The 14,759-nt window shown below is 42.3% G+C and overlaps 1 protein-coding gene across 1 annotated transcript in view; it reads left to right on the forward strand.

Annotated features, from left to right (window-relative positions):
• Positions 1 to 14,759, forward strand: part of suclg2 (succinate-CoA ligase GDP-forming subunit beta) — a 119,897-nt gene that overhangs the window by 42,963 nt on the left and 62,175 nt on the right. Inside the window, exons 3-6 of the mRNA XM_080495525.1 lie at positions 8,439 to 8,538; positions 10,201 to 10,291; positions 11,941 to 12,093; positions 14,484 to 14,573. Coding sequence (XP_080351651.1) covers positions 8,439 to 8,538; positions 10,201 to 10,291; positions 11,941 to 12,093; positions 14,484 to 14,573 — 434 coding nt within the window. The remainder of the gene's footprint in view (positions 1 to 8,438; positions 8,539 to 10,200; positions 10,292 to 11,940; positions 12,094 to 14,483; positions 14,574 to 14,759) is intronic.

Consider the following 14,759-nt stretch of genomic DNA (forward strand, 5'->3'; position numbering starts at 1 on the left):
AATGTCTCCTTCAATGAGTTGGGCTTCATTTACAAAGCTATTAACTGGTAATATCAAAACAACATTTCTCTTATGTGTTGTACTCGCACATTCAAGCCTTCTTCCCTTTAGCTTCAGTCTTTATTCTTTTCAGCCCCCTTGTGTTTTCACCGGTTACTCTTATTTCTTTACCTCTATTTGTTGCTTTGCTTCGTGGCCTCAATGTAACTCCATTCTCCATCCCCCTTTATACTCAACCACCTGTAAAATTGACTTTGTATAGAATTGCTTCTTTGATTATATGATTAACAGATTTTATGTATATTCATTATTCTCTTTTCAAACCTAGTATTTCCTGCTGCTGTCTTTTCGAATGTAATCATGTTTTCTTCCTTTTTTTCCCTCCTGAGTATCTTTAGATTGCCAATCATGTCTCTGCACAAAATTGCAGCTTCAACTTTCATAAAAACAAGTCTGAAGCGAAGGTCTTCGCCATAATAGTGAAAGTGATATTTTTGTAGTTTGTCAGTTCTACATTGCGGTGGGTCAATAAACAAGCGCGGGGTGTTAGCTTGAGTGAGCTGCGGGTATCTTTGACACATCACCCCCATCACAGCAGGTATCCCTGCTGATGGACAGAACGGCTCCTTTCCCTCAGTGCTGCTGGTCTTTCACTTTAAAAGACAGATGTTAGCCCGCAGTTTTTCTGCCTCCACTACTTGCCAAGAGCGGCCCCTATCGCACGCAACATGGAGAAAATACGGAAGGGGCTGGTGTGAAACTAAAGGTTATTAACACACTGGCACCGGCCCACTGAGATGCACGAAACGCCGGCAACCCCTTGTAGGCTTTGTAATAACTGTGAAAACACGTTGGGGTTTCGTGAGAATCTGCAAACAAAATATATGAGAAGTCAAACACCGACGAGCATGCCAGCCCAGACACACATTGCTCTGCCCTCTCCAAGGGCCTGTTGTTGTCCCTCACATTTGCTGTTTCTTAGGTCCTCCTTTAGTAAGAGAAAGCAAAGCATCTGGAATTGTCTTAACAGCTGTAAATAGGCTTTGCGGGGTAAAGCAGCCTGTCTCTCAAAGAGCTGATTTCTATAAGCAGCTTAGTGTTTCCACCTCCTCATTACGCACCCCAGCCTATTCATGCTGTGGGTGAGATGTGGAATTATTTCCCACACATCCACTCCATCGTGTTAGCATGATACTAAGTGAACATGTTTTCCGAGCGTTTTTGCTGTCGGGTGCTCCATGATATAGGGGTATCCGTTAAGTGCACGAGCTACAGTTGAGTGCCATGTTGGGTTAGAAATCGCACTTGTGGAGTGAAATGTACAAACACCATCATGCTTTGTTGCACCGAGAACCGGCCATTAGACATCCTTCATTTCGCATCAGTGGAAATGGCCTGGGAAGTCGTCCTCCTGCCTGCTAATGCAGCAGATGTTGGGAGCTTTCGCAATACCCCCCCCCCCCCCCCCCCCCCCCCCCGTTATTGTTCATGCTGAACTGATGGAAAGTCTTCACGCAATAATGAGAAGTAACTTGTTTTATGTAGACTCTTATTTTCAACATTTTCACAATATTTCTCGTCTGTTGCCCGGGTTTTTCTAGTTAGGCGGCTCACGATGTGGCCCGACACTAGAAAACGACTGCGTGAGCTGCTTCGTTCTGAGACAAATGAGTCTCCTGATGGCTATACCGCGGCGGTCATTTAGCACCAGTTGCTCCACAACACCATTACCACGCCGTCACCTCTCCGGTTGCAAGGCAAAGAAAAAAGTCTCAGCCAGGGGTTTGAACTTCACCTCTCTGTCACCGAGAGGAGATCGAGGCCATCGCCGGTTGTCATTAGAAGTGCTGTCGATGTCTAAAAGTAGGTGGACTTGTCCTCTAATGAGGACCCAGCTGTCATGCTGACAGTGACTGGAGGAGGTGTCACACAAAGGTGCCTCTGTTGCTGTGGGACACTCGTGTTCTCCCCCACGGAGGAGCACTGAGATGGTATCATTAGATGCAGAGACGGACACGGGGGCAGCGAGACAGTAATGGTGAATTGAGTTGTAAAGAGTAAAACCGTCAAATTGGATTTGCTTTTGTTTGTTTTGTTTTTTAGTTTGTTGGACCAAAATGTATTTGTCTCTTGCTGTATACCTGATATACCTGATCTGCTGGTAGCAAGTGGGATTTAGAGAGTCTGGTTAAGAGTCTTTGTTCAAACAAACAAACATTTTCATCTTGATACAAATAAGATTTAAAAAGTAATTTCATGTCAAGCTTAATGCACAACTTGGTGTTTTGAATGGTTTTGGAATTATATTGTGCTAAAGCGGTTAATTATTGGTGGAATGTAAACCTATTTATTTATATTATGCTAAACTAATCTCACTTCATTACTCCACTTGGGAAAATTCAGTTTTCAGTGGGCAGCTACATTCAGGCGCTCCGAATGTAGCCCCCCCCACACACACACACACACACACACACACAAAACCATCAGACGTTATTTATCGATGCACACAGGGACAGTGTGAAAATGTTGACAGTAAAATTGGAGGCGTTTACACATTTATTGGATTGAAACTTGTTCATCGATTGTTCCACTCAGACATCCGGTCCGACTTGGATGTCATTACCACGATTGCTTTGGAAAGCCCAGCTAGTCATTTGTGAATAATAGTTGACTTTTCAGCCTCAACACAACAGACAACTTTCTTTTTGTGAAATCTTTAAGATTTCAAGGGTCGTTGCATCTATAGCTTAAATGCATGACCCAAGGTCCTGAAGGTTTTCTTTTTCCCTAACCTTTCTTTCAGTTTACCTGCCTTCACCGCAAGAAAAGAGGACTCTGCTTTCCCCTGACCTTTTCACAGTCTGGTAGAAAATGAAAATGTAAAAGTTTATCGGAGGCTGCCCTTGTTCAAGATTAGCTCATCTTAACTGCTGTGGTGAAACCAAATCATCGCTCTGGGGGTCTCGCCCCAGTTTGCAGACTGGCCCTTGTGTACGTGTGATTAAAGTGTAATTAAGACACAAGTGCTAGTGAGGCTATGGCAGTGAATAATCAACAGCAAGTGTTGGCCTAATTTGACTTTGCAGGTGAAATGAAGAGAAACAAACATTCAATATTCTAAAAAAAAAATGTTTTGAAGCCCTTGATATTGCCATTACCATGTTCACTAGAGTAAGTTATGGGCTCCCTTTGCCCAATATTAGTAAGCCATTGCTGTAACACACCAGCAAGCCCTATGGCTAAGTCATTCACTGGCTATACTAACTCCAGCAGTTTTCAACATGCTGTTGACAACATCATTGAAGTTATTCAAAGACCTTATATGTTCCACTTAATTGCAGCAAATGGTAGCATCAAATTTTCCATTTTTTTCCACTTAAAGAACACTCCCATCGCAAGAAACAACTGTGTAATTACATCATGTACATATGGTGTTATCGTGCCAGTCTTCTCTTTTCTTTTTTAAAGAACAATGCATTTCTTTGTGACACCAATCAACACTCCCCAGCACCGTAATGAGTAGCTCTACCATCAGAATCAGTTGAAAGTTGATCCAGTTGAAAGGTGTTTGTTTTTTACTTGGGTGTTAATCATTTCACTCATAGATAGCTCAAACTCATAGCAGTGTTTGTTGGTATGCTGAATACTTTTTTTTTTTGTCTCTCCCCCCCCCCCCACTCCCAAGAGTTTGATTAGTCGTCCCCGTTTAGCCGCCACATTACTTTCATTACGGCTCACATGGATGCCGGGCAGGGCCTCCCTGATCACTTTCTCTCTCCTTGCAGATGGTGGCCTCATCTTACTCTATGTGTATTGGCATGCATCCTGCATCTGTCCCTCCCCAGCCAGAACCCCCCCCTGGTACAGCCTTGAAGGGCTTAATTAAATATTAGGACAAAGCTAACTGTGCTGCTGGCCGCCCGTAGGCTACATGGAAAGAATGGAGGGGGGGATAAAAGGCGATAGGTCTTTCAAAAGTGCACAGTAAGAGAGGGTTGAAAGAGACACTGTGCAAAAAGAAACATCCTCCTCTCCAGCTGCTGTCACTGGCAAGCAGACTTGGAGTTGATTTGCACTCATTACAGGAAAATGAGCAAGGCCCGAGGACGATGACCGCATTACTCAGATTGCATGTGAACTGATTGGAGATGTTGTGCGATGCTAATCTCCTCCCCTGTGTCCCCAAGAAAAAGAAAACAAATGGAGATGAAAATCTTGCTCCACATTCCCCGCAATAGGCCGCAAATGATATGAATGTAAGTGGAGAGCCGATTATGCAATACGGCCTCCCACCCCTCCCCTGTGGGAAAAAGGAATCCGACCAATAACCCAACCGCTTCCGGCAAGAGGTATTTCTAATTACTGTGGTTGTGCTGAAGAAATGATCAATTTATCTAGTACATTTATGCTCCTTGTATTGCTCACTGGGTAATGAAAACATACATACAAGGGAACATCTTTGACAGAATGTATAATGTATGGCCATCTGATAGAAACACACATCTGAGTCACCCTTCATTAGTGTGACCTCTCAGTTTACAGATTTAATATTGCCTTTTCTTCCGCTGTATGAACACGTGGAGCTACAATACTGCTCGCCGATGTCTTTACTGATTAACTTCAGGCATGTGCCCTTCTTTCCCCTTGTTCTTCCGGGAGTCTCAGTCGAACATAAAAGCACGACTTGTCTCTGATTTTTTTTTTTTACATACACCTGTTCCTTTTCTTGCCAGACCCTTGCTCTGTTTCACACTCATTACGGACCAACCTTTCGTCTGTGCTAGAGGCCATCTCATGTCTGTCATACTACCAGATAATGGTCGCCCTGCTCTTTACCATGCACCGTGTTCTCCATGATCTTTGAGGACATCATTATCCTCTCCATGTATTTCAACTAAGACTGGTGTTGGGAGTGTTTACCTGAGGATTTGTTACGGTATTTCATTTCTTTCTTATTTATGATTATGTGTGGGCATGTTCTTCAAGCAGAATATGAGATGCTCTTTGGTTCCATTATGTTTCAGTTAAGTTTAAAAAGGTTTATGTAGTGCCAATTAGAAAAAGTCAACCACACCACTAAATGTTTGGATGAAACATGGAGGGTTAAAAAGTGCCACGCGGGCAAGCATAGGTGTGTGTGGAGGGGAAAAGAACTCCCTTTTAACAGGAAGAAACCTCCAGGAAAGCTACTATCTGATGGAAACCATCTGTTTTGACCCTTCAGGGTTAGAGGATAGTGAAGTGAGCAAAAAAAAATGGCACGAAGAACAAAAAAACAGACATTGTTTTCATTTGCTGCGTGAACGCAAAACTTTTCTGAAACAGAAAATAAAAAAATAAAAGTTTTCACTTTGTTGTCATGTAAATGGCGCCTTCGACAAAAAACTGGTTGCACAAGAGAGATGCCTAATTTTAACCAATAATATCATCTGCTCTTATTGTTTGTTTTTTAGCTTTCTCTTATCAACAAACTGCTTCTCATTCATAATGCTGATATATGCTGCAATACTTGGTTTTGTGCTACACGATAAGCAGGTTTGTTATCAATTACTCATACAGCAGGAATGAACTTGCTTTGTTTTCACCCTATTAACTTCCTTAAGATGTCAAACGCAAGGTTAATATATTTAATATGGCTTTGCTTTAAAGCCATATCATGTAAGTCTAAAGCCGTTATCTGTGTCGATTCTGTCACCTTAACTCACACCTCAGCGACAATGTCTCCCTATTGGGGCCATGTCTTTGTTCTTAAACTGGTTTCTTTCTTCTTCTTCTTCTTCTTCTTTTTTTTTTAACCATTTCTCAAAGCAAAAGTCATTTCCTGTACGTCTGTCCTCCTCGCTGCCGCACATGCCCGCAGGACACACTTTCTCATCTTGCTTTGAACTCTTTTTAATTTTGCACGGTAGCAGTTTTTTATTAACACATTTATTCATTTATAACTCCTCTCAAAACCCTTTGCATATGAGTGCACCTTTATTCTCTCTTATTTCCTCCCGCTCAGCCCTTAACTCTCCACACACAACAGGCCTCACTAATGCAGTGTTAGTTTAATCCCTGCCACCCTGTCAGAGGCTATTTTTCTCTGGGTCCTTCTCCTACTGCAGGCAGCATTTTTAAGGCTCTTTTGGCTCACCAGCTTCGAAATGTTCTCCACTCTCTTTGCGGAGCTCAGTTTCTTAGAAGCAGTCCAGGAAGCAGTTTTTCTACAGCTCCAAGGTCAATATGTCTTCCTCGCCATTGCAGATCATCCCCGTCTACTCTCCCAACCACATGCTTGATGACGCCCTGATGGCAGTCACCTGTCAATAGCTGAAATGCCCCACCTGGATGATCATAACGTAGTCGGAGACCATATTTCATCAAGTGTCCTTGCTCCATTTGGATAGAGTGAGCTTGTGGGCAGGATACTGAACAGGCAGCTGAGGGGCCTCCTCCTGATGTGTGAGTTCTTGCAAGATGACAGTGATGGCGATGGGGAGGCAGAGCAGTTATATAATTGTGGCAAGGTCATGTTAAAGTTTCCAACAGTGAGGCGGCTTGCTTTATCGGTCTTCATTCACAGAGGTTTTTGTCGGATGCAACTTGAAATAATACAAACAGTTGTTATTAAAAATGTGTCCTGGATGGATTACCATCAGGTTTTTATTTAAGATTCTGTTTTCAAGGATTAAATCCTTTCTTTTTTACAATAGAATCACTCTGTAATGCAAAATGGTTTGCTAATTTGTCAGACATTAAAAAAATGTCCATATATCCACAAAGAAAAGCTTGTATCCAATGGTGTGTTTTTTCTTTTTGTTTTAAAGAAACAGTGGCATGTAAGACGACTCTATTTAGTGAAAATCCGTCTAAAGTATTTGCTGAATGTCATACAATTTCGGTATAATTTATCAGTTGGCAATATTTGCCTCGTCATGACCCGCTCTCCTCTGCCTCTGATTGGCCCTCATGCTGCATGGTAAACTTAGATTAATAGTCAATCAGTGAATGCAGTGAGTACGAGCCAACGAGAGGCAGAGTAGGTTGGGTCATGGCTTCATCATCCTAGAAGTAAAAAAAGGGGGTTAATCTGACTCGTAGATACTGCTGGTCGACTGAGAATACCCACATATACTCTGGACTACACCACCAGTTGCACTTAATTCAGCACAGACAATGACGGCTCCTTAAAAATGCCCGTCACCTTTGAAATTAGAATGTATTGGACTGACTTGTGGGCTTTTGCACTTTCTTTTGGATTGGGGTTTTCTTTGGAACTTTTTTCTGACCTCGCTAGTGTAACTGGTAGCTTAATGTCATGCTTTCAAATGAAAAATATTCAACTTCAGTTTTTGGTCAGTGTTGGAAAAGTTGAGATCTGAATATTGATAATTTGTTTTCAATTAATTTATCGTCTTGTGTTATTTGTTTTTCATTTTATGCTATGTCAAGTGTGTGTCAACAGCAGGTCATAGGAGGCAGGTCGGGATATACACATGCTGTTATGACCCTGGCGAGGCGTGCTGAGATGGGACGTAACATGAACATCAAATGGAATATTGGTTTCAAACAAAGTTAACTATATATATTGAATGTAATGCATTGGAAGTAATATGGTTTTAAAGCTTTCAAACTTACTTTAATCATTGATCTTTTATTTTGGACTATTAGTTTTTTTCTCTTTTCTCAAAACTGTCACAGAACATGCAAACTTGATGCTTCCTCAAAATGTTAGAAAAAATGTTTTAGTGCCTTTTCTTTACATGTATTTGCTTTCAGATTTCCAGCTAAAATGTTATGGTGGCTCAAAATAATGTCGACAGTGTTTTTAATAGAATTCCAATAAACGTGGATAACCCATTTGACATACAATTATTGTACAAGGATCATGTCATGTTCATTTGTCAAAACATTGATTATACTATACATTCTTGACCGCTTTGTGTTTGATCCCCTGACATTCCATTTCAGACCGTGAAGTCAAATCCTAAACTGTCTGATAGTCTCAATCTTGATCAAAGAAAACACTTAACTAAGCTGCTGTGCACAATAGACACTGTATCTAATAAAACTCAGCATGGTAGTGTCACCACTGGTTGTTGTGCACTTTTCATCCCAAGTCACAGAAATACAGTTTTACTAACTTGTAAGGATGGCTGGTACATTGCTATGTAATTTCTACGTGGATGGCTTTCCTGGTCAGGAGCACAAAGTGTTTACTTCTGTCCGTGATTCGTATTCTTGTCACTGTCACTGTTTTGTTCTCCTCCTCTGTTCTTCGTTCAATCAGATGGACAAATAAGTGGCAGACTCAAGGGGGGCAATCAAAGTGTGGGGCCTATGTCTTAAGTGCTCTGTTTAACGTTTCTTTTCTGTCTGTGCCCCCCCCCCCCCATCTTCCCACCCCCACCCCCACACTACATCACCATGTCCCTGTCTGTCCATCCATCTCTCAGATGCCAAGGAGATTGTGTTGAAAGCTCAGATTCTCGCTGGTGGCAGAGGCAAAGGTGTGTTCGACAGTGGCCTTAAAGGTGGAGTGCACTTAACTAAGGAGTAAGTATGCCCCTCTGTGCATTTCCACGCTGTGTGCTACTGTAGGTGATAGATTCATGTTATTTTTTCCCAGCGACAGTGGCTTTTATGGCGAGGAGGCTCAAAAAGCTCTCAGAAGATGCTCCCTAGGCACCAACACAGTCAGGATTACTTGTGCTGCAAATAAATGTTTTTCTCCATTTCTTTCGGTGTCTTGTTTTGGAACAACTATCCTCAATTAAATGTAAAAAAAAAAAAGAAAAAAAGAAAAGGATTTTAAGGTTGGCTAAAGCATAATGCACCTCACACAGAGTGTTTGTCTCTCAGGTTGATTAGTTTTGTGCCACTGCTGTGGTTTATTTTGTTCCAGCTTAGAGTTACAAAGTGTGATGCACGTATTCTTCCAATGAGGGCTCACGCCAAAACCTTTTGCATTTTTCAAAAGGCTAAACAACAACTTGAAAGAGCTTTTCTTTGCTCAGACACTGCATTTCCCTCAACCAAGTTTCCCTGTACCCAAAAAAAGTGCTGTCTTCTTCGGGGGGGGGGAAGGTACCAGCTACTTACTGCTGCCTTAAAGGAATGCAAAAAGTGATTTATGACAATTGTCCAAGACATGCATCATCATCACCCTACTTCAGGGTTTGGAATGGCCAGAAACTTTTTCAAAGTGAGATACACTGAAGTTCATCGTCCCCAGACAGTGACATGAGTGCACAGTTCACCTTCCTCTCATCTATCAAAGGATGAGTACAACCCCCAGCTTCATTTGTATTCACTTCCAAAACCGGAGCAGGCTTGCAGAAGTGGCACCGGCATGCAGGCAGCTTTTAAATGGAGAGAATAAGTACACGTTCATTCACAGTGATTTTTGAAGTTAGCTAAGTGGTTCCGAAGAGCTGTGCTGTTGCTGCAGAGCACACTGATCAGCCTCAAGATTAAAAACCTCTGATTCTCTCGTTGCACTGTCTCCATGTAAACCGAGGGAAATTCTTTTTTTCTGAAGTGCTGCTACTGTGTATGCGCACTATAGCCATAGTGAATAGTTGTTCTGCACATCTGTGAGTAGATGGACTATAACGACAATGTTTGCCTCCAGAGTGTCAGAACTCCATATTCTCCTGGGACTTGGTAGTTTTATACTTGAGTCACCCAGAATAGCGATCCAACTTTGTCATCGATCTATAACAGGAGTTGGCAAAACTGGCAAAAATGAAGTCTTTTCATTTGAATTATTGTCCTGTTAATGGGGAAGAGTGTGAGCTTGATCAAGTAGAGAAGCCATTGCCAAAAACATCAATGCTAGTCAACAGGAAGTTGTCTGAATACCGTCGGCAACGACGGTATACGCGTCACAGATCGTGAAGCACAGGGCTCCAGCATGATTAATCATTGTCCCTCTGACATGATGTGCACACGTCTGTGTACATTGTTGGGCTGGGGAACTGATGGCGTTGGTGTTTTGTGTGGAGAACAAGTTAAAAAGTAGTATAATACTGTATGATTATTTGTCGGGATCTGTCAGCCATCTGGATTTATTTTCAAAATGTGCAGATGATGTAAACCTCCATACATACAGACTGTTAGCAGGATTAGATGTCCTCAATATAAGACAGGTGGTTGTAATTTTAAATATAGAGTAATACATAAAGTTGAAGTTTGACTGTTGTCTTCTTGTTTCAGCCCTGCAGTTGTTGGTGAGTTGGCCAACAAGATGCTGGGCTTCAACCTGACCACTAAGCAAACGCCTAAAGATGGAGTCAAAGTCAAAACGGTGAGCCAAAGCACAGAGTGAAAGAAACACATCCATCTTCTCCCTCACCTTGTTTGAAGTCATTTTGTGTTCAGTAATGCCGTTGTGTAAAATTAATGTCCATGAAGGCAGCCTGGCTCCTTGGTTGTGTGTTTTTTTTTTTTTTTTTTTTTTTTTGCTTGTGTTTCTGGGTTTAAATAGTCGCTGTCTACTGTTGTTTACTGTTGGGTTGTGGTGGCTGGTGTTATGGCTCATTGCATAAATTGAACTAGGCCCACTGTGAATATAAAGTGTTTGGTAAACAACTGTTTCTATGTGCCACTAACAAGCAGGAATATCATTTTCTCTGCTTGCATGCAGCATGCAGTCCCTCCTCAAACAGACATTTCCAGGTGATGAGGCCTCCTCAGTCTGTGGCTTGTGTGTGCATCCTGCTCTCTTCTTCTTTGTCTCTCCTCATCTCTGTTTCCCCCTGCTACCCCTTTACTTTCAGCCAACTCCCGTTACCGCTCCTTCCGCAGAGTTTAGCTGGAATCAAACGGGTGCCACACTTGTCAGTTTCCCAGAAAAACACCTATGGTGAAAGGAGCAGGCTCAGAATTAACTCCGAGGACAAAGGCAAACGGCAAAATAAACGTCAATTACTTGCGAAGTAAGAAAAGGCGTGACCTCCGATTGCACATCGACCGTAATTGTCTTTCCAAGAACATCGCCTATGGCGCAGAAATCAGACCTGGTAAAGAGCAGCCTTTGACTGACCTGCAGGATCGAGTGCAGTAGCAGTGTAGTCAGAACCTGGTGTTTCAGATGACAGCCAGAGCTTAGCTGTCAACCTGCCAAAGGAGCTTGCATCAGCCCTCCACCCATACTGCACCTCGGAGGAGGGAACGCCACAGAAAAAAGGGGCAGCACTTCTGCATCTACATGGATTTGCTGTCATAGCACTGATAGAGGAGTGAGCAGAGAAGATGGGGGGGGGGGGGGGGAACAGAGAGACATGGGGCGTAGAAAGTGGTTGAGGTAGACGGTGGCAGGAGACAGGATCGGGGTTTGAGGTGAGAAAGAAAGAAAGAACAAGGCTGTGGGAACAGAATGTGTTCAGGGTGGGAGTAGACATGGGCAAGTCAAACGACGGGGAACATAAGAGAGCGTCTGAGTGACGAGGGAAAACATTTGGACAAGAAGAAAGGAGCGCTGTCTGTTAGCGCCAAGCGTAGAGAAGGCTATCCATCCTCATTGACTGGGCGATAGGGTGGAGGCAGAACATAAGGGCTGTGCATGTTCAAACAACCTCCCCATCCCGAAAGCCTGCAGCTCATTAACCACCACAGAACGGATAGTTTCCTGTCAAGTTTCTTTTTTCTCCTCCAAATGAGCTTCTTGCTTGCTTCCTCTCCTCGCTCTCTGTTTGAGTGAGCATCCAATTCCTCTCTATTTGCCTTTCTGTTCTCCGTTCCACAGCATAAGGGATTTCCACAGAGCTGTTCCTCGGATTCTGTCGGTCCGTGGCTCCTGCTTATTTGCCTGTGTCTTCAGCTCAGTTTTAAATGTTATGTAACTTTTAAAGTTTGCCATTAAATCTAAAAAGTCAGCATGTGTGTTTGCTTGCTGAATGCTAAGCGTTAAGTCCTACATCTTGGCCTTCTTTCTAATGCAGTTCGTCTGTGCAGGTGATGGTTGCCGAGGCCTTGGACATAAACAGGGAGACATATTTTGCCATCCTTATGGACCGCTCCTGTAACGGCCCCGTCATGGTGGGAAGCCCCCAGGGCGGTATGGACATCGAGGAAGTGGCTGATAGCACCCCAGAACTCATCTTTAAGGTGCATCGTTTCAGATTTCTTCTCATCATTTCAACAAGATGTAGAAAAAGAACCTTCCTCAAACTGTCCAAGTTGCCCTAAAAGAGTCCCTTAAAAAAAAAAAAAAAATTGTTTTATTGAGAAATAGATTAATTTTGTTTGACCCAAAGGAGCAATTTTATCAGATTGCAAACCTTTCGCTATCTTCATTCAGAGATCTTCATTTATAATTGACCAAAGTTTTTGGCTTGTGCGTTGAAATCCTGCCCAGTTGCCCAGGGAGGTTTAGAGAGCCATGCTGTCTTCAGTTTGTGCTCTCTGCTAATTCACATTTCAATTTATTGTCCTGTTTGCAAAGACACAGCAGAAGCAAGAAATAGTGCACACATGCAGCAACACACTGGAGCTTAGCGTGAACAAATACACACTCAGGAACAAGTCCTCTGTGCCTGGTAAAACCTTTAGTTAGGCTTTGCTAGCAGTTGCTTAGCACTTTATTTTTGTCATTGCAAACGAATGCTCAGATGCTTTAGTCACATTCCTTTCATTGCCTGCTCCTATTTATAAATACATGTTATATAGATTTGCCTCAGTTTTTCTTTCTTTTTGTGAAATTCGTTATTCCATTTCAACATGTTCACTTTTTTGTAATCCCTTGCAATTCTGTGGTGTCAAGCAAAATCTTATACAAGATACCCGTCACACATCCTGTCATTACTGACATCACAAAGCTGATAACACAGAATATATATGTGGTTGATATGTCATCGCTTCCCTCTGCTGAAGCTTGCACTCACATCCAGACCCACATGCAACCACTAAATGTAATGTTGTCATTAGGTCAAGTTAGGATAATTGGTTTTAATATGTGCTCATCTGCACCAAGGTATTGAGGCTGGCGTCAAATTACAAGCACGTCATGCTGCAAGAGTAATGTCACACCAATGAGTCTTTTCTTTTCCCAATCTGAATGTCAACAAAAGAAAGAGTAACAAAGTTCTGGAACAGGGGAAAATACTCACACGCTTCTCTTAAATTAGTAACTAAGGCCTCGTTTACACAAGAACATTTCATGTGAAAATGGATTGTGGGAGCGTTTTCTTTTTCGAAAAGTTTTGCATTTACACAGCGAGGTTTTGAAAACGATGTCCATTTGTACGGCAGAAACACAGAAAATTATGTAATTTTCATGTTAGGCCATTAGTGGGCACAGTTCTTTGTTTTTGTAATGATACCACACACGCAAATGCACGCAGAGACGATTTGGACATTCATATTGACAAAGACGACCAAGTTGGATCGCTATAACAGTGACACTCGACTTCCAAGTCCCTTGAGAATGTGGACTGGGAGTCATGTCAGTCTGGAGGCTGCCATTGTTGTTACTATTTACTATGGCCGTGGTGCAAATGCGCAGTAGCTGTGTCTCAAAAACGGTGCATGTTTCCCCCCCAATGACAGGGAAATGGTGTCGGAGCGTTTTCAAAAAGTTACGGTTTCAGTTGCACTGACATCCAAAATACAATCAACGTTTTCTGTTTTCACTTGAAAACATCATGTAACCAAAGCCTCAGCTCACTTTTTTTTTTAAATTAACTTTTCTGATTAAATTAGCCATGAAACAGTTTTGTACTTATATATTGACCATCTTGAGCAAAAGACATACCATGTTAGTGATAGCTTTAGTCTTTCTTTAAGATCCGGTCAAACGTTGTACAGTGAAAGGGGTTTGGGTATGTCCAGTTGTACGACCTGGCAACCGGCGGACACCCCGAGGATCTTCTACTCAAGTTCACGAACTCCTCGTTTGCACAGTGTTGCCGCTCATTCATTTATCAAACTGCTCAAACCTCACAGTTTTTAGGAGCCCGAAGTTGTGAAACACAACTTAAAAAGATTCCCCACCTCCCTCAAACTGTTTGGTTAGTTGAGTGTTCATGTTATACAAACATTTTACGGCATAGATGAGGAAGGAATTTGTCTTCTGCAGTTCTATGTGCATGCTTTAAACAGATCCACTGATGAATCTTTGACTGCTTTGTTTAAAGCAGCTGACAAATACAATCAAATTCAGAGCTTAAAAACCTTGTTATTCGTTGGAGTTTGGTTTATTAAGTTATGGCTGGTTGACAGAATTGGTTCATGCTTACAGTTTTGTACTGCTTGTGTTTTACCTGGACTTACTATCTTAAAATATTATTCTTATTCTCATTCTCATTCTTGTTATGCACATAATTTTTCCAGTCCCTCCTCCCTCATTTCGTTACATTTCTCACTCCCTAATAGCAATACACTTTAATATGAATTTGACTTTTCTCATTACTGTCAAGCATTTGAGTCTCATTTTCTCACTCAATACACGCCCTCCTTTGTCTCCTTCTCTCCTTCCTCTCTCACTGTAACTCTTACAGGAAGTCATAGATATATTTGAAGGCGTGCAAGACGAGCAGGCGCTCCGCATGGCAGCTAATTTGGGTTTCAAAGGACCTCTGCAGAAACAGGTAATGGGCACTCTGACGGCATCAAAGTCACAATGCAAAGAGGATGCAGGGAGATCTTGGATTCCAACACACATGTCGACAGACAGCCGCATGCTCATTCCCAAACAGACCTCGCTTTGGCTATTATTAGTTTTCCAGAGGCAAGTTGGGAAGTGTCATTATACATGGCTGACTTGCCAGGTGGCC

The sequence above is a fragment of the Blennius ocellaris genome, assembly GCF_963422515.1.
Source record: "Blennius ocellaris genome assembly, chromosome: 4".
Lineage (NCBI taxonomy): Eukaryota > Metazoa > Chordata > Actinopteri > Blenniiformes > Blenniidae > Blennius > Blennius ocellaris.